At 40.5% G+C, this 26,566-nt stretch overlaps 1 protein-coding gene across 1 annotated transcript in view; it reads left to right on the top strand.

Moving 5' to 3' along the window:
- LOC140650655 (proprotein convertase subtilisin/kexin type 5-like) overlaps positions 1-18,373 on the top strand; it is a 259,934-nt gene extending 241,561 nt beyond the window's left edge. Inside the window, exons 28-37 of the mRNA XM_072859286.1 lie at positions 4,829-4,912; positions 5,435-5,630; positions 7,930-8,147; positions 9,186-9,422; positions 9,919-10,149; positions 11,787-11,964; positions 13,172-13,386; positions 15,505-15,620; positions 17,188-17,374; positions 17,970-18,373. Coding sequence (XP_072715387.1) covers positions 4,829-4,912; positions 5,435-5,630; positions 7,930-8,147; positions 9,186-9,422; positions 9,919-10,149; positions 11,787-11,964; positions 13,172-13,386; positions 15,505-15,620; positions 17,188-17,374; positions 17,970-18,373 — 2,066 coding nt within the window. The remainder of the gene's footprint in view (positions 1-4,828; positions 4,913-5,434; positions 5,631-7,929; positions 8,148-9,185; positions 9,423-9,918; positions 10,150-11,786; positions 11,965-13,171; positions 13,387-15,504; positions 15,621-17,187; positions 17,375-17,969) is intronic.
- Positions 18,374-26,566: the final 8,193 nt, after the last annotated feature.

The raw sequence follows: 26,566 nt of genomic DNA, 5'->3' as shown, positions 1-26,566 counted from the left end.
GTTTTGGCCTTTAAAAAAAGAAGATCAGAACAGTATAATAATAGAATACAGTGTTTTTTCAGAGTCAATGTTCCACTTTTAGAATATGGGTGGTTTACAACTCTACATCATAGACTTATGGCTTCTACATTTACAAGATTCATTTGCAACCATAAGAGCTACAGACTGAAATTTTAAAGGAAATTTTGTTGGATCCTCAAGTACAGAGTGGCATCCTTTAGGGGAAAGCAAAATACAACTCAACAGCTAAAACCAGTCATTTCCAAGCTTTCCATTTGTCATCAGTCCAAAGACCAAGGAAATACATGACCATTTTTCAGCTTTGTAAGGCTATTCTTCAGAAAGCTCTGGTTACATTATTGGAAGTAGTGTGCACAGGTTTCCATAAACAAATCTCTTGCATCACATTTGCCCATAGCCCTTTTTGCTACGCAAGAAAATTACATTTTAAAACTTCACATTATTCCAAACATGTGTTGGGGTTTTTTTTAGTAAATGAAAGCCTATTTCCAGTCAGTAAGAGCTTTATCACAGGAAAAACTCGTTTTAACTGTCCAGAATTTAAAAAAGAAATTAAATGTAAGATTTCTTCTGTCAATATTAAAGTTGGGGCATTTAAGCGCTTGTATTTTGCCTGGAAAGCTAAAGGTGGTCTCCCATGCCCACTCTCAGAAGGCCAATTGCTTGTGTACATTCCCCTCTGGTGGTGACTAGCACGTATTACAGAAAACAACAAATGCTGCCAAAGAGGCAAGGATTAAATGGAAATAAAAAGTACTTCACCGAAAAAGATCTTTATTTTTAATTGTAAGGCTCGAAATGTTTTTGGAACAATGAGCTCGTTTAAACATTCTTCAGCGGTAGTTAACAACTTCTCCGCTTAACCTTACCTTCCTGCTATTTATTTTTTATATTACACCGGTTCTCTTGCTGGGATCAAGGTCCTTTTCCCCTGGCAACACATACTCCAGTAATATTTCTGGCTTGCTTCTTCACACACATAACTGGTATTAAATTACAGCACTTCAAACTGCCCAGTAGGGATTTTAAAATATAAAACATAAGCCAGGGTAAGGTAGCTGGATGCAAAGCTGCTGAAAAGGGAAATGAAAATTTGTATTATTTACTGCATATTTAGAAAAAGGCCAATAATGTTTTCAGTGGGAAAATCAGAACTCTGCCTTGACAAATTCTGAAGGTTTACCAAAGCAGCTGATGGAGGAATGGAGGATGTGCAACTGCAGGCAGACATCAGGAACAGATGGTCTTTCTTTCAGCCAAGGTTCTAGAGGCAGAGTGAAAAACATTAATTAAAAACTACATGGCTGTGCAATATATCATCAATTATTCAATGTTTGAATTATAGAAAGAATTTATAGAAATTATACAATTTCTTTTTCAGAGAGTTCCATATGACTAGTCTCTAAAAGGGAAAAATCTTAGTATTTGCAGGCCAGTTGGGATCTTCTCTCAAGAGCAGAAAAAGAGAGAAGGTCTGCATATTTAAGGATAGGAGAATAGAAAACCTATTAACACCAAACATCCAGCTTTTCTGGAGTATTGTTTATATTCTTACAGATGATATCAAGAAGGACACTCTTTAAGGATTTGTTCAATAATTAAGTGTCTGGAAAAAACGTGAAGCTAAGGCGTAGTCTCTCCAAAAAAATCTTGTGACAGTGAATTTCTGTATCTCACAAGAGTAAGCAATGGTCACCAGGAAGTTACTTTGAGTATTATTTGGATAAGAAAACTGAAAACGCTTGTGTGCTATATGGTTAGGTACATCTAGAGGCTCGAGAGAGACTCAAACCGCCCTCTACATGCAGGGGCACTTAGACAGACTAGAATCCTCTCGGAACAGCATGTTGTAACCTGGAATATAGAAACTAGGTCTTCAGCAGGGAAAAAAGCCATAGAAAATATGTCAGTAAGAGACAGAAAGGATCTAAAGTCACAGGACCTGCTATTGCAGAAAGCCTTACAAGATATCCACATCCACACACTTAAAAGGGCTAAGAAAAGCAGAACAAAATGCTTGTTCTCCTCAAGAAGGATGAAACTTATAGGCAACTAAAACCGGTATGTTAAAATGACTTTGTAACTCTAGTTCTTCACTCCCTAAACTACACGACTATTAATCTATATGTAAATATATAACTTATACATAGATAGTGCAAATTACAGAGCCTAATCAGGATTTTTCAAGAAATCTCCTTTCACCCTAAATGTTCAATGAATCTGACAACTGCCTCCCCAGGAGCAGGAGCCTCATTGCAAAGAGCCCCAGCACTGAGGCCCCATTTATACCGTTGATAACAGAAGATGGGGCATTTCATTGCTACTCTAGGTAGCACTGAACTCACTTCACACACTGAGGTCTCCTTGTGTCTCTCCAGTCCTTCGTCAATACCTGCCCCTGTGCTCCCACCCCCTCCAACTTCAGAGATTACTTAGTGGTAAATCCCTCCCCCTCCACCTCTTGGGCGCTCAATGCTTATACATCACTTCCACCTTTTCTTCTTCCACAAGCCAGGGACTCTGTACCTTCCTCACTTGTTCTTGTCTTTCCAAAGAGCTTTTCCAGAGTTTTTCACTTTTGCACATTGATGATTACCTGATACTATACCCCGCAGGTTCAGCTATGGTCAATATGAAGTCACGAAGGTGACACAGCCTTCCTGTGTACTCAAACCCAGAGTTTTTACATCAGCTGTTTATCAGTCCCTGAGGCTGCACATCTCAAAATTCAGTTTCAGGCATTTTCTCCCTCCAGAAGGCCTCTGTACCTTTGGAGCTGAAAATGGTCTTCAGATGGTACTTACTGAAATATTGTCCTAGTCCCACCTGTCTTGGTCCTTGATAGGTCTCTGACTCACCATGGCCATCAACAGTTCTGGCTACTAAAGCCAATGCGAAAGCTATTTGCTGTCTTGCAGGGTGTACACAAGGGTCTAATACTTCATCCATTGGCTTCCGACTGGGCAGACCCAGTCTCCAGTCGGGACTGTCACAATCCACATTCACCCTGATACGGTGCAGCTTTCTTCTGTTGCATACGTTATCCTGTGAATCCTACGGCCTCTGCCTGGACCCTGCAAACACTCTCAGGCCCTTCTTCAGGGAGGGCAGAGATGCTGTAGCCAGAACGGTGATGACAAGGAAAACTCTCCTAACCTGCTATATCTGAGGCTGCTTAATGTTGTGCCAGTTAGCAACAAGACTTGCAACAGTACAGGCTTTCACTACCCTGTGCAAGCAGTATTCACAAGTAGTCCTGGCAAAGAATGACTAACCATGTCCTTGCTGAGTGCCCTACTGTTAAACGGCCAGGTTTTGATCTGCTGTGCTGTCCCTGGACCCTCGTGAGTTGTTCGTGTTCTGGCCAGGGACAGCATGTTGAGAGATTTTTTAGCGCAGAGAGTTTTTAAGATGCTCTGAGCTGCTGGTAGAGTCAGAGGTGTATGACATACTGTTATGGACCGTCTCCTAGCCACACTGAATGTGGACCTAACTTCTTTCACTGAGATAGCTATGGCTCTGCTCATTTAGCAGTACAGTTATAAAAAATAATAAGTATTAATATTTTTATTATTATTCCTCCTTCTTCTGCCCCTGTGCCATGTTATGCACATACCCGCTTTTCTACCAAGTGCCTCTCTTCTTAATAAAATGCCCACCATTTCCCCTGTGGGAAAGGGTTCTATACAAGTCTCCTGTTTTCCTCCCTCCTCTTTTTACTCAAAGCATTTGCTTTCATGACTTTCATTCGAAGTGTCAACTTTTTAAACTACCTTGCCATAACAGGCAGAACAAAAAAGTGTAGTGATATGCTGCCTGTGGCTAATGGATATTGTCAGCCAGTTCATCAACTTACAGAAATCATACATATTTAATTGGCAGGATGAGCTGGATGTGCTAACTGAGGTGCAAAGCTCAATCTGCAACCAACTTCTGATTTATTCTTTATTTTTTATTTTCAGCAAAATCAAGACTACTGTCTTCTGCCCACTGGCCCACAATTACTTTTTCATCAGACATCCATTTAAGCACTGTTATAATTGCTTGGATCAAAGTACATAGCTGCATGCTGAGACCTATCACATTGCACAACAGACTTTCTCTGTATTAAGTATGATCCTCCAATCTCCTTGTGATTTTGGAGCTGAGTAACACATTGAATAAAGTCTATGCAAAGCATTACCAAAGTCTTAGTTTTCCACAGGCATAAAAACTCCATTTGACACACATCAGACTCTTCCTTTTGGAGGGAAATAGCAGGCAATAGCTTTGGGGAGAACTATTTAACAGAGTTTCTTTCCAAACATTCATTTCTCTCTCCTTCCTACTCAGAGTTTTCTCCCTTAGTTACAGGGTAATGGTGTTCTGCAACCAGCTAGTACAAAATCTCCATGAAAATACCTCACTACACTAAGTCCCCCAAATTTACATACTTTCTAGCTCTTGCTGTTTGTAATCTATTAGGATTACAGATCTGGATTTGGTTTTGGAGCACTACATTGAAACTAACATTATTAAGCTAGATTATTGTTCCCATTTGCCATGCGCAGTCCAGAACAGTGCCTTAGTGAATCTCAGGATAACATTTATATTTTCCTTTATTACAACTCTTAACTCACCATTTAAGAGAGTGGAGTTGGACACAATCATCAAGTTCTTCAACTTTGTGAATTCCAAAAATTCAGAGGTAAATTTTCGAAACAGCTTAGAAAAAGCCAAAGGAAATGGCCTTCCTAAAGGGAGGGGAAATGAACAAAAAAAGCCTATCAGACAGTAAAAAATTGAACTTTTTTTGCTTTCATCCCAGATGCAAAAAAAAATTTTCAGTCCTGTGACCCTTCATGTAGGACCTGTGAGAAATCTGCTGACATATGTACCTCATGTCCAGAAGGTAAGAGACTTCAGCTTATTTGGATAAGTTTTGCAAGAGGCTAAAACATTCTGTATCCTACACATTTCCAGGGAATATTTTCGTCAACGGTCACTAGAAAGTTCTTTGACAGCTTAAAGCATAGGCAGGTAATCAGATAACCACCATCTGAAGTCAGGCTTCAGTTGGGAATTAAGCACATGCCCTTGGCAATACGGGCAAAAAAATTGTTAGGTGGATGTTGTTCCTTTTCTTTCTTTTCAATCAAAAGTTGTAGACATGATGCAGGAATTACTGAATAGGGATTTATTCAGGAAGATGTACTAGACAATCCTGATGATTCATTCGAACCTTAAATTTCAGTGAAGGTTGAGCAAACTACTTTGGGAAATGGCTTAAAGAATGTTTTATTCATGTTTTTAAGCATCAAAAAAGTTAAATTTCAAGGAAGTTGAAAGCTTTTTGTATAGCCATCCAAGGCAGGAATCTTTTAAATATATTTCTAATTGGTGCCTTTCCCCACCTGCGTTGCTCTTTTGCCAGGAAAATTTCTTACCCATGATACCTGTGTTTCTCTGTGCCCTCAAAAAACTTTTGGCAATGTTGCAAGTGGAAAGTGCGAGATGTGCATGGATGGCTGTGAGGTGTGCTCCGACCACTGGCACTGTCAGAAGTGTCAGGCTGAACAGGACCAGCCGCTCTTCCTCCACAAAGGCAGATGTTTACAGGAATGCCCTGAGTAAGTAACTCCTGTTGGATGACTTCTTATTTTCTCACTGTGCTTCTTCTCTTTAAAGTTCAGATCCATTATAAACCTTTCAAGGGAGACCTTAATGTAACCTAAGCTATGAGAAACTACCACAAAGTAAAAGTCATTTTCAGCTGGCCTGAATAAACAGCATTTTCTCTTGCTTAGAGAAAAAGTGAAAAATCAAAAGTTAAACTAGACATGAAATCCTATGACAGATGGTACAGCTCCCATTGACTTCAATAGGACCACGGTACTTCAGGATGGTTCTTTATGGTGACTGAAAATAAGCCTCTAGTCATTCTCCTAACTTGTTCCTTCCTCAAAGTAGTACAGAGCAGGAGTGTGAACCCAGAAAGTGGATGTATCAGAGTCCTGATATGGAAATATTGTGCTTAGTGATGTGTTCCTCTCTTTGGCTTATATTCTTTACTTTTTCCTGTAATAAATGGAATTCAAAAAGAAAGATTCCCATTTGACTGTGATAGATATTAGATCAGGCACTTGAGTAGACCAGATTCTCCAGTTTCTGTGCTTTTTTCATCAGCATTCATCATACCCATATATACACATAAAATCTGTGCTATGGAGTATGAAGGTCTTGCTTGGTTAACCTTTTTCTTTAGAAAAATGTGCAGCTCCAGCTTTACTTACGATCAATACAAATTCCCTGGCAGTACTTTCCTGCTAACTTTGTCAAATAAGTCAATAAGGGCCAGTGGAACAGATTCTGATCATCAAATGTCACAGTAAATGCAAATTAATTGCACTAAAGCCTACTCTAGTCCAGAAACAACTTCTACTATCAGAAATTGTGGCATACAAGCAAGGATAATGTTTTGGCATTAATATATTTGTTCTCAGTGTTCATTCCCCACAGTTATCCCACAAAGGATCAGTATAACAAAATTAAACCTTCTCCTATATCACTAGCCTTTTCATCTGTTATTATCTTTCTTTTTTCCAAATTCCAGGCTATAAATAATGGCTTCCCAGACATCACTCAGCAAAGTCCACCAGAGTTAAGCTCTGGTTTCGGCCTCTGAGGCAAAGTTCTTGAGCCATAACTACTCTCCACTGGAGCAGAGGATTATATTAGATTTTTTTTAGGGTTTTTTGGAGTTTTGGGACATGCTGTCAGGGATGGAAAGGGTTGACTTGCTGCACTGATAATTTCTGATACAGGATTTTTGAAAGACTGGGCTAGCAGAGTACTCAAGACTGGAACAAGAGAAGAAGACAGGACTGTGAGAAATAGATGCAGGATTATGACAAAGGTTAGGAGAAAAAAGGAAGATGAGAATAGATGGCAGGCACGGCTCTTCTTATCTTTTCTCTAACCTTGCTCCTAATGCATCTCCTCAGACTTTCTTTGGAAAGATCATCTCCCAGAAGGAAAGAAGAAGCACCTCTACAGGGAAGAACAAGCTTGTTAATATGAAGTACATGTTCTGGGACTACTTTCTATGTCAACTTCTTCCTTAGTTTTCATCAATGACCGTATACATATGAATTAGCAATCATCTCAAAATGTGGACTTGCTTGTCCTTTAACTTTCTAACATTTTGGTTTTGAGAGTGTAGGCAGATTGGATTGCATCCAGCCTCTCCTTTTATCCCTCTTCTCCTGAAATACATGCACAATTTTTTGCTGTATTTCCTTTATGACTAATAGTCCCAACCATGGTTGTCTACGGTTGCTCTCACATCACAGATACCAGTAAAACATGCTCCCTCTTCACTGTCTCTGGCTTGCTGTCACTAAACGCAGGTACTACTTAAGCATCCTAGGTTTGTTGGTTTTATTTAATACCAGCCTTCCTTATTCTTCCCAGCCTTCACATCCAGGCTTTTATTTTCTCTTTCTCCCCCCTAGGGCCACTGAGGTTATACTTCTCTGTCTTTCCCTGATATCACTGTTGAGGGCCAGCTGTGCAAACTAGAGATTGTATCTTTCTCTTCCCAACATTATAGATCTTCCTACCTTATGTAAGGGTGAAATCAAGAAATGAGCAAGAAAGAAAGTCCGAAGAAAGAAAATCCCTTAGAGTAGGTACAAGAACAAAGGAAGGCCAGACTCCCTTCATAGCACTAACCATGCACATTTTCTGCTCGCAGACAGAGGGGATGTAAGTGGAGGATGGGCAACAAATCGTGTGAGAAACCTGTTTGATCCAGTGAAATGTATGTGCTGGAAAAGTCTCATATATACTCATAATTCTTATAGCCTGGACAGTTTGATAACTATACATTGACCGGCAGTTTGCTTTGTGTTTGTTTTCATTCAATAGGGGATATTTTAATGATTCTGAGACTTGCAAGGAATGCAGTGGATCCTGTAGGACATGCATGGGAAGTGCAACCAAATGCCTGTCCTGTAAAAGTCCTTTGCTTCTGGAGCAGTGGAAATGTAAACCTACCTGTTCAGAGAAGCATTTTGCCTCTGAAGGAATCTGCAAACACTGTCCTGAAATGTGTCAGGAGTGCATTCACAATGAAACATGCAAAGGTATTATAAAGAACTGGTCTTGACTTGGCTAAAATCCATCTGGATCTGTCTAGCGACAGACTGACACAGATCTGAAAATAAATTCTCTAATGAGCAAAAATTAAAAAAAGGATGTATATATCATTGCTAACCTCTAAGATAGAGGCTAAGCAATCAGTGCGTTATGATATGACTCAGTCTAAACCATTAATCTGTAAAGATTCCACATTGCTTTGCCTGTTGCTGTTGTTCTTCGGAGATTCCTACTGCTTTGATTCTATTTCTGACCTACTGTATCCATGCCTAAACATTTGAATACACATTTACACCAATGTGAAATACAGAATGTTTCTTTCCTAGTTTGGTGGAACTTTACATCTCTTTACCATTTTTGCAAATGACTAGTCATGGTAGAGAATGAAATCTGTGTAATGAAACATATTAGGAAAGCCTTGGATATCCTGGTGAGTCTGAATCCCCCCAAAAAAATTTCCAGGATAGTTAATATTGAGCAAGTCATTCTGGAAACATAAACATGGATGAAATGAAAAAAAAACCAAACCAACCATAAACAAAGCTATTAAACCAAGTGCTCATAATAAAATTAGCAGCTGAATCCCAGCTCTGTGCAAAGACAAACATTCACGTCTATATATTCCAGCCAGACTCATAGTTTAATAATAAACCAAACAAAACTTCAGATCTGGACATCCCTGATTTTGCAAGAAGTTCATAATGCAGATATAATATCTCAGCAGAAGTCCACCTATATTCAGTGGCAGCATGGTTTAGTTAATATCAGCAAAGCCAAACAAGTGACTTGTCTTCTCAGTCTCCTGATGTAACACAGAAGATGCTGTGTGAGGGTTGGGCTACTATGGGCAGTTTGGAGGGGAAAGAGTTGAAAAAGAAAGCACTACCTTCCCAAGCAGTCCTCTTACCTCCTGTTATGACAGGCACTGCAGAATTTATGGTTTCCTAGCATTCCTTCACTCCCTCACTTACAGAGGTCAGAATTTGATGCCCGTTTGCTTACCTGTTGTTTGCTGTTCTCTGTAGAGTGCATGGACGAGTTCTTCCTGCACGAGGGCAAGTGTGTGCAGGACTGCCCTTCTCACTTCTATGCTGAAAACAAGCACTGCTTTCCCTGCCATGCAAACTGCAAGGATTGTGACGGGCCAGACTCCGACGACTGCACTGAGTGTGCCATTGACTTCTTTGTCCTCTACAGTGGCATGTGTTTTGAAGAGTGCCCTGAAGGGGCTTACTATGAAGAAGCTACTGAAGACTGCCAAGGTTGGCAGCTGTTGTTTTCCCCAGAATGGTATTGAAATACAAGTGGGTCTGGTTAAAGACTATCCCAAAAGGGCCTGCATGTGCCAGCTAATGTCGCTATCAGTGTCCTGGAAACGGAGGAGATAGCTAATGCAGAAAAATAAAAAGGCATAGCTTAGAACAGTAAAATTTGGAGAAAGCTGAGAGGGAGGTAGCAAAGCTAGATGTTTTTAATATTATGGGCAACCACTCTGGTAAAGCGCTGAGTATTGCTGGAGACAGTATGTTGAAAACCACTGCTAAGCAAATGCAGTGCCAGTGCAAAAGGAAACCTAAGGAACTGACTGCGTAAGATTGAAAATAGTAAAATGTTTGGCCATGCAGAAGCAGAGCTATCGCTCTGCTTCCCTCAGCTTCTCATTCAGAGATCATAGCTGCTCCTTGCAAAATTAAAGCCGAAATAATAATCTGAAATGCAACAAGAAATGGTGACATTCCTACTGTTTGTCCATTTCAGCATGCAATAGGACATGCCAGACTTGTTCTTCTTCCACTGCCTGCCTTACTTGCAGAAATGGCCTGATGCTAAACCATGATGGGCACTGTGTGGTATCTGGATACTGCTCTCGCACCGAGTACTACATTGAGAAAACTCAGACCTGCAAGCCTTGTCATAAGAAATGCTTCCACTGCTCAGGACCCACTGAACACCACTGCCTTAGCTGTGCGAATAACCGCTATCTTCTCAGTAAGTGTCTTGCTCCTGCCTCTAGATTTTATTCTACACTGAAAGCACAAAATAGGCAAGTTCCTGTCACATTTATGAAACATCTAGGGCTGCTTCAGCCAATCTAAATATTGCAAAGTTGGCCTGAGAAGTAGATAACTTGTGCAGAGATAATTCCTTCTGCAGGGCTACCTGGAAACTCTCATGAGACTGGGCTTGCCACTCACTGGGGTCAAAGCAGGACTTCTAACTAGCAACAAACTCCATGGCTAAACAAAACTTGTATGTTTCATTTACTTGGTATGTACTGTTCCTGTTGTTTCCTACAAAGAACTTAAAAAGACAAGAGGGATAACCTTAGTTTGTTGTTTGGTTTTTTTTAATGTATGGACAAAGAGCTCACATTTTCAGGTTGGCTTGTTTAATCCCGGCAGAGATCTGCTGAACAAAGAAACACTTAAGCAGAGCTGTTAAAAAGTTGCTCATGGATCATTAGGTCAGAATCTAGTGGATGGCTGAGGTGCAAAACTACTTTTCTGACTTTGGAACAAAAGACTGTATTGTCTCAGAAACAAATTGGCAAAAAGTGTAAAATCCCACAACTTAAACTTTACTTCTTTGCATATTATTTAAAAAGCAAACAAAAATTTTAGAAAACAATTGGGAGAAAAAATTATTCAAATTATCTTTCATGCAGGAAAAATCTAAAGAGAGTTTGAATTAAAACTGAACCTGAGCTTTTTGAGTCTAATTCTGATGAAGACTTAGCATTCTTAAATTTCTGAGGTCTTGCATCAGACCTGTCTTTTACCAACACACTCAGCTGCTTTGCACCATAACAATCGGTAAAGTTGATGGATGTATGTAAACAAACATCCTCAAGTGGAGAAATTGCAAGAAAAATAGAAATAAGGGGAACTATCTTCCTTTGCCCAGTTGCAACCTGATCAGCAAAACTATAAAGACGAGCTAGATAATGAGTACAAGCTACTAATGAGTAATCACTGCTCTCTTAGCTTGAGACACTTGCCGTTAGTTGCATCAGTCCTAACTGCTCATTCAAGATTCCTATTCTAATGACCCTCTGAAATCTCAGTGAAAAAGTGGGATGTACATGGTACATTTGGCAGCATTACAGGTGTTTATTCCCACAACATAAAGCAGCAGCCACAGACAGGGGTAAAGACCAATGAACAAATGTCATTAAATCTCAAATTTGTCGTATATACAGAATGCAATGAGGTTAGAGTGAAACCTAAGGAAAATGGCAATGTAGATAGATAGAAAGTTTTCTAATTACTAAGGCAATACAGATAGAAAGTTTCCTAATTACTATTTCTTCTTTTGTATATTCTGAAAGAAATCACAGCTTCTGTTCATTACTATGTATTATGCATTTATATTTCCCAAGGATAAAAAATTATCTGTTCTGAAGAGCCTGCTAATGTACCTAAAAGGCAGAAATGAGGACTAATGAACTCACAAGACTTAGAAGAAACAAAAAATAATTACTGTATTCCAACATTCTCTTTTCTTGTTCTGGTACCTGCTCTGACAGCATCTCCTGTTAGAGAGTTTCCCCTGGCACAGCTGTAGGAGATGTTTTATAGCAGCAAATACTGAATATGATGTGTTATTCTGCATTGTTGTCTGTGCAGATACAACCTGTGTTGAAACATGCCCAGATGGGTATTATGTTGACAGCGATGAGCGACAGTGTTCCCCATGCCACAGCGCCTGTGTCACTTGCACTGGAAAACACAGCTCACAGTGCCTTTCCTGCAAACCAGGCTGGTACAGACAAGGAAAAGGATGTGTAAACCAGTGTCCAGCAGGGTAAGGTCCAAGATCTTCAGCTAAGAGCTACATCACAGGGAGAGCTTTGAGAAACTGGATCACTCTGCCCTATTCTACTTCAGAGTGAAATAGAACTGAATTCTATTTTCAGGTGAAAAATTCTTATGTTGTCCCAGTACAGAAGCGGTAGAAAACCTCACCTCACAGTAGAAAACTGTAAAGTTGGTGCCCAAACTGGGACCAGCTTGATGTGGTCTGGCCATTCTTACACTCCAAGGATGCTCTTAGGTTATGTTTGTACAGAACAGTGTGAAGCAGAATAAATATACTAAGTTACCTGTTAGTCAGCTTGAGCACAGGAAGCAGTGTAACTTCCTTCAAGTCCCCTTGCAGCCTTCACTTAACCTGAAGTTCAGATTAGGTTACTTTTGGTTTGCATTGAGTGAATGTTTATAATGGATCATAATAAAACCAACCACTAAAACACCTTTCAAGTGAGGACTCATAATTCTAGACAGCAACTTCATTAATATGAGTCCATTTAATTTCCAAATAGGAATTCAGTGTGCTCTTGTGAGTATGTCTCAGAAATTCAAATTTGGGAAGTGGACCTATGATTTCTGGTTCAGCTCCATTTAATTTTGCAGTACAGTACAATCATGCTGGCTGTTAAATTCAGTTACCAACCCCTTAAACTGGAAGTCTGTAAGGACCACATCTCAATGAAACCACAGTGCAGCTGTTCTTCTTATTGTTTGACAGCACAACTTCGGTGAACACTGTTCCTCTGCTGGTATCCTTTGGCTAAGACTGTTTGTGCACTGAAAGGAAATATGAAATTTCTGAATTTCCATCTGACAGCAGGTCATCAGAAACAGTGAGGAATTCAGTGCTTACCCAACATCTCCAGGAGATCTCTTGCAGAGACAAAACAGAGTTGAGGTTTTCTGAGCCCTGCCTATTTATATATTTACTTTGTGTCTGAATTCACCCTAGATTTTAGGAAGCCTTGCTTTATACACCCTCAATTTACAAAGTCTTGCTTTATAGCTGAACTCCAATGGCCAAGGGGAATTAAAGGAAATTAATTCTCTTTTCACTGAGATTGCAAATGTTTACTGTGATCACGTGAATATCACTTTTATACATTGATGTAATCGCAGTAAAAGCTAAGGATGAAGGATGTTTTGTTTTTCCTGTCACTGCTACGCTTTATGCAAAGCCATGACTATTTGATCTGTTTCAGATATTTTGCACAAAACTCCACTGGATCATGTGAGAGATGCCACAAGGGCTGTAAGGAGTGTATGGGGCCTCAACCCACCGACTGCCTTTTCTGTGATACATATTTCTACCTGTTGCGCTCCAAGAACAAATGCGTTAGTTCTTGTCCTGAGTATTACTACGAAAGCAAGGACAACGTCTGTGAAAGATGCCACCCTTCCTGCCGAACTTGTGAAGGTAAAATCATACGCTCCACTTTGACCAAAAAAAGGGTTGTCAAAACACCTGCCATCCCCTTTTTTTCTTTCTTTTTTTTTTACTCTCTGCTCCAAGACTTGGAAACACTTCATACAGAGACGTACCACGCACAGCGCTACCAACCTGTCCATGACCTAAGCAGCTGCGGTGGGTGACGCAGAAGCCCCTTGGGGCTGCCGGGCTCTCCCTGGCCCTGGGCTGGCTGTGCTGGCTGTCCCATGCTGCCACCTTACTTTTAGAGTATTGATTGATGGAGATCAAAGCACGGGTATGAATTTCTGCCAAGCTCCTGCAGGGCTGCCTCCAGCCACAGAGCACAAGCGTAAAGGCAGCCTCTCATGGGGCGGGCTGGGAGCGACTCCCAGTGCCAAGTCAGTGAAGGGAAACAAACTGACAACAGTCATGAAGTTTCCGTCAGCCAGGCCTCTCACAAAGACGCTCACCAACTCTAAAAAAAAGGGCTCTGTTGGTTACAGGGCTGGACCTCATTTCTCGCACAAACACTGTATAATGACTGAATAGTATCTCACTCTTTGAGCTGTCCTACTATGTGTTACTCCGTGAAAGCCAAGGAACCTCAATCCAACCACACATGTTTACAGTCTGCAAAGGGAAGAGTAGAAAATCAACAGCTAACACTTAAGAATACAGTAAGGCCATAAAGCATATCATCAGGGTGAAAGCAAAAAAAAAGCAAAAAAAAAGCAGTGATGTCTGCTGCTTTTAATATAGTTAAGTATTTTTCAAAGCTAACTTTGAGAGACTATCTGTTTTGTTCTGTGACACACTTACGTATTCAGTTTCTTCTTTTTCCTAATTCATCCAATTCTGAAGCAAGCAGCATTAATCCCCTTGGACCTATTTGGTGTCCTGTTCTATCTGAACAGCATCCGATGACGGTAGCTAACAGGTGCCTCTCTGCAGCTTAGACCATACCATATTGTAACATACGAAATTTGTTTTGGATAGCGGATATACTGGATAGCACAGATGGGTAATTGCAACATAACAGTATTTAAAATTGTGGAAATAACACTTAGAGTGAAGCCACCTTCACGAACTATTAAAATGTAATTGTTTAACAACATTATAACATGTAACAGAAATATTTTGGCTTGGATTTGGGGCAAAAAGATAGCCATTTTAATTTACAGACTACTTCCATTGATTTTTATTTTATTTGGGATAAATAATACAGGAGAGATTTTCTATCGTAATCACAGAGACACTAAGATGAAACACAAGCCAGTCCTTCTAAACAGCAAACCTGTAGGTGTTCTGGAATGCATCTGTGTTACTGACGTACGAGCAAAGAAGTGTTGTGGTGTCTCTTGTTTCTCAAGAGCAGGAAGGCCAACACTGCCCTGCTCAGAAAAATCACATAGTAAATTCACTGGGTTATAGAAGATGGCTAACTTCACCTGCTTAACTACTTCTAATGTGAACTACTTGCATTTCCATTTTCTTCCTTTCAGACGGTGGCAGAAAATGCCTAGTTGCAGGGAAATGAACAGGTACATCTTAACACGTAGGACAAACCCTTCACTTCAATGTTTCACAGAAATACTGCATGTGGCATCTCTCTCCAAAAAGAGTCTCCAACACCCAGAGTGCATATGATGCTCTGTTTGCACCTAGCGAAGAATTTTCTTCCTATGCAACTAAAGAATTTATTTTGCTGTTCAAACAGAACCATACCTTAATTCATTGTGGTTTGAAAAGGGTTAGCTAGCAGGCCTGGTAAGTATTGATTTTGTGAAGGAGAGCATTTGGCCAAGGTTTCCTACAATTTTACTTCAGTGCGCTGATCTAATTGATTTTCCTGAATGTGTCGGAACTTCCCTGTACAACTGATTCCCAAATCAGCTTTTCATGAATATCAAAACACATAAGAAACACACTTCGTGGGCACATAAAACCTCCAGACTAGGCCCAAGCTCTTTCTAATACCAACTTCCTCAGGCTGGATTCCGCACTGCTGATTCTTGCTGTTGACAAACACCCTTTTCTTTGGTGGCAGTGGTTGGTATAATTTTTAAAGGAAATTAGATAACATTTTTTCCTGTTGTAATATTGTTGTTTTATTTGCCTTCCTAGGAAAGGGAGCATTCAGCTGCACATCTTGTGTATGGAGCTACAGTTTATTAAGTGGAATGTGCAACTCAGACTGTTTTGTAGGTGAATACAAAGTCCAGGAGACACCAGGACAAGAGGTATTTATTTGTAGGCATTTTCTCCTGTGATTTGTATGCTGAACCTCAACTTCTGAACACAATACAAACAACACAGAATGCTCTTCTCTGAGTTTTCAAGGCTGCTTACCTTTAAATATGCTTACTTTTTTCTTCTCTTGGCAGAGGAATCACTGTTTGTCTTTCTGGGGTTGTTTACTATAGAGTAATCCTCTACCAGTAAATATAAAAGCACAACTTTGTCAACAATGATACCAAAGCCATGTGAACAAAATCAGCTATATCAGTAATAGAGCATTTTTTTTCTTCCAGTATAACCAGGATTTCCCCACAGATTTCTGCTGCTTTGTCTGTAAGAAATCACATTGCATTCCTGATTGACAGCTTTGCTGGCAGAAACCTCTAGTGGAGAGACAGGCTGAAGTTAACAGAGCTGTATATTTAGTAGAGTAGGACCACAATTAGGTTTGGGTCTGTGCCACAAGTCTGGGCACTCCAGCTTCCAGATTTCCACACCAACTGCCTTCCAAAGATGTTTATTCAAGAATATAGCAGCAAGGCAAGCCAGCTGGCATGAGACGCTGCATACCCTGGAGTCTCTGGCCTGGAATATCCCCTTAGCAGTGAGCTCCATAACTGTAAGCCTGAGAACACAGCCTAAGAGCTGGGGACCACAGAGGTCTGCAGTTCTTTGCAAAAGCTTTGACGCTGAGAAACTGGACCTCCCGCTATGACCCTCCCATCTTGCCCAGGTTCTTCAGTTCAGGACAACCAGCCTCGCAGGTCTGACAGCTTTGATGAAAGGTTATTGGAGTTTCCAGATCCTCACAGTGGGTATGGGGTCCTGGTACCATGGCAGAAAAACAGCAATTTTTTCCCAGTAGGCCAGGAAATGCAAACACTGGAAGCCTTGAATTACCTGAGCTCAGAGCATTCTGCAAGGTAGATGTGATAACGATTATCTTTGGTAGTCTCTGTACACAGAGGCTCCCAGGAGCCTAGCTGGTATTTGAGAAGCATATTTGAATCTAAGCTGTAACTGTAAAACAAAACCAACATGGTCTAATAAAAATCTAGTTTGCTAGAAAATTTCCAGCCAGCTTTATTCCTTATTTCTGCTCCTTCACAAGTTAGAAAGGAAATTCATTCTCTCAGCTGCTTTTTTTTTCCAGAATATTTCATGTTGCTTCTCCCATGTCAGTTACTTTTAATGCTACTCTTGAGTACAGTTCTTGAAGGCCACTTTACCATCATTACTGCCAAAGAACCACAGATCTGCTAGCATGAGACTAACACAACAAAAGCATACTTTCTGGCCGAAGAGCTTGCAGTCTGAATGAATTTCGGCTTGCTGTCTAGCTAGGTGAGATCTCTAAGCTCCTGCAACACTTCCCCCCTCAAGCAGATCACTGAGAATCCAGGAAATATGAACCAAATTTTAGTTTTCCTACTCCCTACTGTATTTTGCCATTGACACCCGTGGTGCCCAGAGATGACCACCCAGACAGTGAATGACAGGACAGAACTGTCAGGTCAGGTTCAAAGAATCCAAAATGAAAGGTGCATTGCTTGTGTTCTGTGCCCGAAGGAGGACAAGCCCAAGTGCGAGAGATGCGACAGCTCATGCACTGAGTGCAAGGGACCCGGGCCTCTCAACTGCACGATCTGTCCAGCCGGCATGCAGCTCTACTTGGAGGAAAGCCGCTGCCTGCCCTGCTGCAGTGACTCTGACCTGGCAGGCACCCCAGAGTGCTGTGACTGCAGGGAAACACAAGGTAGGACCAAGCTGTGGAGCAGTAACGGTGCTGAAGGGCTTTATGACTGACTAGGCTGACGTTTAAAAATCAAAAGAGGAATGGAGCAAAAATGTGCTGCTGAGCTGCAGGCACACAGTGCGTTTCTACTGCTCCATCAGCAGAACAGGAAGGGCTGTACACAAATAACAGCAATCACAACTGATGGCGGGAGACAGCACCTTCTTTCACCCACAGCTATCGTGTTAAATGGCCAGGCATTTCAAGAACCAGGTGACTGGGAAGTTCTTGCTTCAATGGATAGCCATCTGAATCATTGCATTTTAAGCTCATCATGTCAAAATGCGTTTGTGTGCCTGTTCGCTTTTCTGCTTCTTTCTGATTATTTCTAATCTAATAAAGAAGCATAGCTATCCCAGCAACCTTGCTTACATCCTTATGCCATCACAGCTACAGGAACACAGTTGTGATACTGGAAGAGTGAGGTCAAATGCATTTAAAAACATAAGCAGGCCTAAACGTTGTACTGCGTGTTTTAAGACAAATACACCCCCAGCATACACACGCACACAAGCTCATCTAATCTTTTTTTTTTTTTTTTTAACTGCTGTTGTAGATGACTGTGTATTACGGACCACTCTACCACCCAGGAGCAAAAGCAAAACTACTTTCTTTGTTATTACCTGCATTTTGCTTCTCCTTGTCATTGGAGCCATTGTATTCATCTGGAGAAAATCACGAGCCAAAACCCAGGCTACCAGTAAAGGTGGGTATGAGAAGCTGACAAATCACTCCAAAACCTTTCCTTCCTACGTGAGCAACTACCACAACAGTCCAAGTTACCAGGAAGATCAAGTGATTGAGTATAGAGATCAAGATAATGAAGATGATGACGAAGAAGATGACATTGTATATATGGGCCAGGATGGCACAGTCTATCGCAAATTTAAATATGGACTTTTGGAGGATGACGAGGAAGATGAGCTTGAATACGATGATGAAAGTTATTCATTTAGATAACTCTTTACTAATTTATGGATTTCCTGCTCTGTTGCTTTTCCTATTAAATTACAGCAATTTAGTTAAGTATGTTTAGTTACTTCTTAGCATGCTGAGCTCAAGATTTTAGCTAACAGTTATTGTGAGAGCACAATGGTTTCTAAAAACATTTTTTCCTAAAGCTTTTCAGTAGCACTCCAGATGCAGGCTGGTTAAGAGATTATGTTTCTGTGCATTTGTGTGGAGAGTAAATCCTTTCCCAATATGTATTTGTGTGCATTATAACTAATACAAACTCTGCTTCAAACCATGCACACACAGTTCTTGAGAACTTGCCAATCACTACTAGAAATGCGCAGATACAAACAAGATGGGTGTATTTATCTACCTGATGAATGCCACTGGGATAGGGTGCCAGTAGTTTACTACTTTGTGATTATAGTTACTCAGCAATTCATAATAGAATAGGCAAGTTTGGTGACTTTACCCAGATTTTCTTTGTTGGCGCCATCTGGTGCATCTGTGCTCCTCAAAGCCAACACACTTCTCCTTATAATCCTATAGCATACTTCCCAGTGAAATTGTGCATCTATAACACGATGTTTTAAGATTTCTGATTGCGACTCTACTCCCGGTAACTATATTGTATTCACAGTTTGTATGAAACGTAACTAAAATATTTTATATATCAACCTCTGATTAATCTTTATTCCGGTGTTTGTCAAATCATCTTTCATTGTACGCACAAACTCCTGAGTTTACTGCAAAGAGAAATATGGCCTATAAGCATGCCCACAAAAAAGGACTCCTTTTGTCTTTTTAACTACCTTCTCAGGCTACAAGGAAGTGATTTAAACACAGAACATTTATTCAAGCAGCTTTTCCATTTCTGTTGTAAATGGCTCAGGATGTTGAGACAATGGCAAAGGGAATAATTAGCACTTCTTTGGTAACATAACTTAAGGGAACACAGCAATGTGATTTTTTTATTATTATTACAGAAATATAATTTATCATTTATCAAAGAAAAGGATGCTCTTTATGGCCCTTTGTTGTGAAAGAATAAATTCTTTGCACAAAACTGTCTTTAAAATGCTGTTATTTGTCAAGCTTCATTCACTCTCAGAGTTCCTTTAGATTTCCAGTAAGAACCTGCTCTATAACTATAAATCAATTAATTGGATTTAGTGTCTACAAAGGAATCATGTGAAAATACCTAATTTTTATGGCTCAATGCCTCAGTGGAATTTTTGTATTAAGTATTCCTAAAGACCTCAGGATAGTTCCATCTGTAAGTTTAAAGAAGTTTTATGGAGAGGTTATGGCTTCCACTTTGACTTTTAACCTTTTAATCATTGCACCTTCAGTAAGAAAGAGGAATTAAAAGTCTTGTGACCTCACAAAAGTCAAAAGAAGGACCTATATTTATCAAAAGTTATACGATAACAAAGTACCTCAGAAAGATGCACGTTATCTGTCACTTTACTTCAAGTTCTGCTCTGGTGAAGTTCTGAAAAAACAGAATAGGGAAAGAAGAGTGAAAAATCAGTTTGAAAGGTCATACTGAAAGAAAGATACTGCTCTCCTAAACTTGCTTGCATTAACAATATGCTTTATTATTGTTGTTAATAGCTTATAACATAACTGTAAGAATTTGCTTTGACCTGAAATCTCTCCTCACATTTCAAAGGCTTAATCCTAGCTATGTCTGAGCAGTCTGAAACCACTGTGATAGATGGAATGAGCATTTTGTTTATGGGCTCTCAGACTAACTTCATCATCATTTTATGAAAACAGTTTCTTACATTTATAGTTAAGCTGAATGTTAAAAAAATACCAACAAAAAATCCAAACAAGCACCCATTTTGGAAAAGCAGTTCCTTAAAAGAATTTTGTCTAAATTTGTGCAAGTCAGACTGGGACAAATTTGCATTTCTAAGTACATATCCAAAAAAAAAAAAGAGAATTCCAAATTCTTCTCAAATGCCAATTTTTTTTCAGAGATTCTTTGTTGTGGTTTGGCCACACCATTTCAACCACATTGTGAGTTATCAGCTGCGTATTCTTTCACTTCTGATTCTTCCTGCTCTGCAGTCTGACAGCTGACACTTCCTTCTGGCTTTCAGAGCTTGTCCCATGCGGTCAGGGATCCTGGATGTCAAAAGCAGAAGGGGACTTCCTTGTAGTGCTGAAGCTGCACAGGCAGAGCTGAGACACCATTTGTTAGACAAGAAGCAGTACTGGTAAATTCCCTCCACCCAAATAAGCAGTGCTTTTTGGGGGGGATTCAAATGACTGCTCAAATGATAAGCCTATTCTTAAGAGGTGGCAGCATGCATGCAGCAGCACGCATGATTTTATGCTGCATGGGTAAGGTGGCAAGGTGCAGGTCTTACAAAACGGCAGATAATTGTCTTGAAGGTGAACCAATCTTCTTAGGAGAGCAGTAAGTAATTGATGAATTAAGTTAGAAGGATGTGACATGAGGAAGAAAATCGCATTCAAGTTGGTTTTTTTTTTTTAAAGTGGAAGCTTGTGGAAGCTTTCAAAATAGTGGTCAAGGAGACCCAAGCTTACTGACCCACAGAGCCATATCACTTTTACAGTGTTCACAATTAAAACTCCCTGCTAAGAGTCCATAGGGAGACCAAGAAAAATAAAGTTTAACAGTTAATTGGCACAAGAGGAAATCATTCATTAATCACTCACACTTCCAAAGACGCTTCATGGAAAACCAAGGAAGCCAGTAATAAACGTACAGAGAACACAGCACACAAAGGAAATACCACTTTTCTGGATTATTTTATGGACTTCTAGTGTCTAAGCCCTTTATACTCTGTCCTGAAAAAAAACTAGAGAAATTCAAATCCACAGTGGTTCAATTCCGCAAATCCTTGGTTGCCACAAAGCCAATTCTTCTCCTTTCTCCTGCCTTGTCCTCCACCCACCATAGTGATAAAGATGTCCCAAAGGAAACAACTGTATTTGAAAATCAAAGCTGCTACGGGATCTCTTCCATTCAACTGTTCCCTAATTTTCTTTTAATCAGACTCAAATTCTTGTTATCTTTGGCAAATTTCTCTCACCCTGTTGCTTCTCAAGCTTTCTTCCATCTCAAGGCCCTTCCTTCCCCCTGCACCTCTTTCTTTGCTAGTCTCATTCATCCATGGAGTTTCCAAAGTCCCTGTCTTCACCAATTACTTGTATTTTCTCTATCCTTCTCCTAGGGAACTAACCCTCATTACCCTTTCAGTAGGAAAGGTCTTTCAAAAAGATCTCATAAAAATCACATCTCCCACATAGTTTTACCAACCACTTACCTCTCATGTAACCCAGTAATTTGATTTCAAAGGGAAGTGCAGGTTACCAGTGGTCTTTATCCTCCCTTTCCACAGAGTGTACGTAAATCAGGAGAAGTTTTCTCTTCCATGACTCTACCCAGAAGTTTTACTAGAAAGGAGGTGGAGGAAAGTAGATCGCAGGAGTTACATTTCAAGTGTCTTGAGGCCCAAGACACTCTACAGGCTATTCCCTGATCAGACTACATTTTCACAGTATACCGCATATTTGCCTCTGGGTCTTGTATAACAATTGCAGGACTTCTGGCTGAGGACTCAGACTGAAATTTCAAACCAAAGATAGGAATGAAAATACAATAAACTTAATTGCCTAAGTTACCACAGAAGCTTTTCAAATGGATATTTTGAGGCATTTGGTTTTCTCATGAAAAATAGCGTGTGTTTCAAGAGAAATATATATTTTTGCATTAAAAAATGTTTTCTTAGCAATCAATTTCCCACTTTAAAAGTTACCGACAGAAAAATTCTACCAATAGAAAAAGGCACTATTTTACTTAGGTCACCTATGCTCATTTGAGTCCCTGTTGGGGTGGGGGCAGAAGAATATCTTTCAGAGTAGACCAGAGATAACTATCGATTTTTCATCTCCCCTCAACCTCTTATATGTACGTGTGGTTTCAAGCTGAACTTTAAGGAGTAACCAGACATACATCCTGATGAGGAATGGACAGATATTCTCGCTCAGGGCTCAAAAGCACTTTTGAACAGAAAGACTTTAAGAAGTTTTTCCACTCTTTTTTTTTCCCCAATTAGTACATGTATATGACAATAATAAGCTATGGTATCAAAAAGATGACTTAAGATTCTGACTGTACACAGACATACTCACAATGAACTAGATACATTTATAGGTGTTCAGATGCAAAATTAATAGGAGACATATGCACATGTAACTTCTGTTCTCCTTTCAAGGTAGGTATCATATGTTCCTACTTCGTTTCCTACTGCTCAGAAATATCTAGGAAGTTGCCTAACACATTGGCTGATTTTAACATATCTCTTGTGATTTTATTAATTGTTAACATGACAAAAGACAATTTTTCCCTTGGAAAAGATCTGTTACGAAGTAGGCCGTAATTATGACCTTTTTCGCCCCATCATCCCTTTTCAGATTTAGGTTTACACTGGAGGGAGATCTCTCAGATCTTAACAGACAAAACAGGTGCACTAATTATCTCTTTGCATGACTTTGCAGATTTATATTACACATTTAATTGAATAATAAAAAGGGAAATAAGTATTCTCTTTTTCTTCCTCATTTATATTCTCTATTTAGCATCTAGATAAGCACATTTCTTTTTCAGGAAGAGTTCAGGTGCTACACTTACCTAATTGCCATTACGCCAAATAGTCCTTGCTCCATTTTTTTTCTTGTGTTCCTTCATCCTTGCTGACTGCATGTCACATCTGAAATCCTCATCCAATTATTTTTCTGTATCCCTTCTTCTCCTTCTTGTCACCTAGCATCATCTTCATTTCCCAATTCTTTTTTTTTTCTGATACAAAAGCCTAATTTTGTCACTTCAGTATCTCATCATTAGTAAAAAAAAAAGCCAAATATAAATCTTACTGTATTCACTGTACTGAATTCTACCTTCTTTCACTGACAAATCTTGGCACTATGGAAAAGCAAGCTAATCATAACCTCAGAACAGACTAAAAAAATATACTAAGCACTTCGCTACTCTGAGCCACAAAAAAGAAAGCAAAATTAAATTCTCAGTATTTCCGGAGGAAGACCATAAAGTCAGTACCTTAAGTTATGTAATTAATTATATATTAACTGTCATTGTCAGCAATGTTTATAAAGTTCTAAACCCCTTAAAAACCTAAATAGGCCACAAATCTATCCAAATAATCCCCTGGAGCAACAGGTAATGCAAATTCTCTGACCATCACACTAGAAAGTAAGGCCTTCTGTTTATAATTTCTCTTACGTCTTCTCCCTTAAGAAAAATACAAGAAAATTAGGGGAAAAAAATTATAGCCTATATATAGACCATATTCATTGCAAAATAAATTTGAAGGCAATTTGATTTTTTTATATATATCATTTCAGTTCCAGAATGAAAACTAGCAGAACATCTGAATCCTTGGAAATTATAGTACTTGAGTGTTAAATAGAAATCTGAAGAACATAGGTGCTTGAGGATTTAACTTTTAAATCCACGCCTCCAGTGTGGACAACGTGCTGTTAGAACAACAGCCTGATCCGTGACAAATACCAAAGTACACTGAAGAGTCCACTGCATCTAACACAAAAAGCAATCCTTATGACTGTCGTGGTTTAGCTTCAGTTGGCAACTAAGCACCACACAGCCGCTCACTCACCCTCCTGACACACATGCAGGAGACATAGCAATAGGAACATGCTGGTTTGAACATCCCAAGGATATTCAAAATTCTCAAGAGCTATTGTGCTTAGCCTGGAGAGGAAAGGGAAGATGGAGGAAAGTGTCTCCCCCACAGGTTGGCTCTCCAAGGAGAAAAGGTAAAAAGTGTAATTATCAGCAATTCCCCATAGATGGCTCCCGAAGCACAGAGGTGACGGCAATGGCCGTGCTGAGTACACAGACGAGATGGATTTCATGAACAAAAATTTTATCACGGCATGAGCCAGTGTTACACAGTACAGCAAAGCGATAGCCTTAATCCATCTCACCGAGGTGATAAACTGCACACAACACCACCACACAGAATATACGGCAAGTCGGGTGTTACATCACACAACTCTGAGAACCAGTACATATACATTGTGATCAGTGACTACTAAACTAATAAAACAAATGCTTATAACAAATTTGTTTTAACACACTCTGGTTAGATCTGTCCTTATCTCACCGCTTCGAGCCCCACATTGGGCACGAAAAAGGACTGTCGTGGTTTAGCCCCAGTCGGCAACCAAGCACCACACAGCCGCTCGCTCACCCTCCCACCCTGGTGGGATGGGGGAGAGACTCTGAAGAGCAAAAGTAAGAAAACTCTTGGGCTGAGATAAGAACAGGGTTAATAATTGAAATAAAATAATAATAATAGTAATAATAATAAATTGTAATGAAAAGGAAAACAACTGGGGGAGGGGGACGGGACATGGAACAAAACCCAGGGGAAAACAAAAAAACAAAAACAAAACAAACAAAAAAAAATCAAGTGACGCAACCGCTCACCACCCGCCAACTAACGCCCAGCCAGTCCCTGAGCAGCGATCACTGCTCCCCGGCCAACTCCCCCAGTTTACATACTGAGCATGATGCCATATGGTATGGAATAGCCCTTTGGCCAGTTTGGGTCAGCTGTCCTGGCTGTGCCCCCTCCCAGCTTCTTGTGCACCTGGCAGAGCATGGGGAGCTGAAAAGTCCTTGACCAGTGTGAACACCACTTAGCAACAGCCAAAACATCTGTGTTTCCCACAGCATTCTCCTGGAGAAACTGGCTGCTCATGGCTTGGACGGGTGTGCTCTTCACTGGGTAAAGAACTGGCCGGATGGCCGGGCCCAAAGAGTGGTGGTGGATGGAGTTTACTCCATTGGCAGCCGGTCACAAGTGGTGTTCCCCAGGGCTCCGTGCTGGGGCCAGTTCTGTTTAATATCTTTATCAATGATCTGGATGAAGGGATCAAGTGCACTCTCAGTAAGTTTGCAGATGACACCAAGTTGTGCGGGAGTGTTGATGTGCTTGAGGGGAGGAAGGCTCTGCAGAGGGACCTGGACAGGCTGGATCAATGGGCTGGGGCCAACCGTATGAGATTCAACAAGGCCAAGTGCCGGGTCCTGCACTTGGGTCACAGCAACCCCATGCAATGCTACAGGCTTGGGGAAGAGTGGCTGGAAAGCTGCCCAGCAGAAAAGGACCTGGGGGTGTTGGTTGACAGCTGGCTGAGTATGAGCCAGCAGTGTGCCCAGGTGGCCAAGAAAGCCAGAGGCATCCTGGCTTGTATCAGAAACAGCATGGCCAGCAGGACCAGGGAAGTGATCGTCCCCCTGTACTCGGCACTGGTGAGGCCGCACCTCGAATACTGTGTTCAGTTTTGGGCCCCTCACTACAAGAGAGACACTGAGGTGCTGGAGTGTGTCCAGAGAAGGGCAACGAAGCTGGTGAAGGGTCTGGAGCACAAGTCTGATGAGGAGCAGCTGAGGGAACTGGGGTTGTTTAGCCTGGAGAAAAGGAGGCTGAGGGGAGACCTTATTGCTCTCTACAGCTACCTGAAAGGAGGTTGTAGAGAGGTGGGGGTCGGTCTCTTCTCCCAGGTAACAAGTGACAGGATGAGAGGAAATGGGCGCAAGTTGCACCAGGGGAGGTTTAGACTGGATATTAGGAAATTTTACTTCACTGAAAGGGTTATCAAGCATTGGAACAGGCTGCCCAGGGAAGTGGTGGAGTCGTCATCCCTGGAGGTATTTAAAAGACGTTTGGATAAGGTGCTTATGGACATGGTTTAGTGGTGGTCTTGGTAGTGTTAGGTTTATGGTTGGACTCGATGATCTTAAAGGTCTTTTCCAACCTATACGATTCTGTGATTCTGTGATCAACATTATTCTCATAGTAAATCCAAAACGCAGCACTATACCAGCTACTAGGAAGAAAATTAACTCTGTCCCAGCTGAAACCAGGAAAATTACATACCCACACCACCACATTATATTACATTCTTTCCTGATGAACTTTAGGGATGCTACACAGAGGTTATAAAACATATAAACAGTGTGAAAGTATGAGAGAAACTTTTCCCCAAGAGGTCTGAGCCAGATGAATGTGTTTCAAGATACAGGTTTGATTCATTTTCAGCTGTAGCAGATGGACCTTTGCCCTGACCCAGATGAATGTTTAAACAATTGAACCAGAACAGAACAGGATG

The sequence above is a fragment of the Ciconia boyciana genome, chromosome 4, assembly GCF_034638445.1.
Source record: "Ciconia boyciana chromosome 4, ASM3463844v1, whole genome shotgun sequence".
Lineage (NCBI taxonomy): Eukaryota > Metazoa > Chordata > Aves > Ciconiiformes > Ciconiidae > Ciconia > Ciconia boyciana.
The sequence above is the reverse complement of the archived record's forward strand: the minus strand, read 5'-3'. Positions and strand labels throughout refer to the sequence as shown.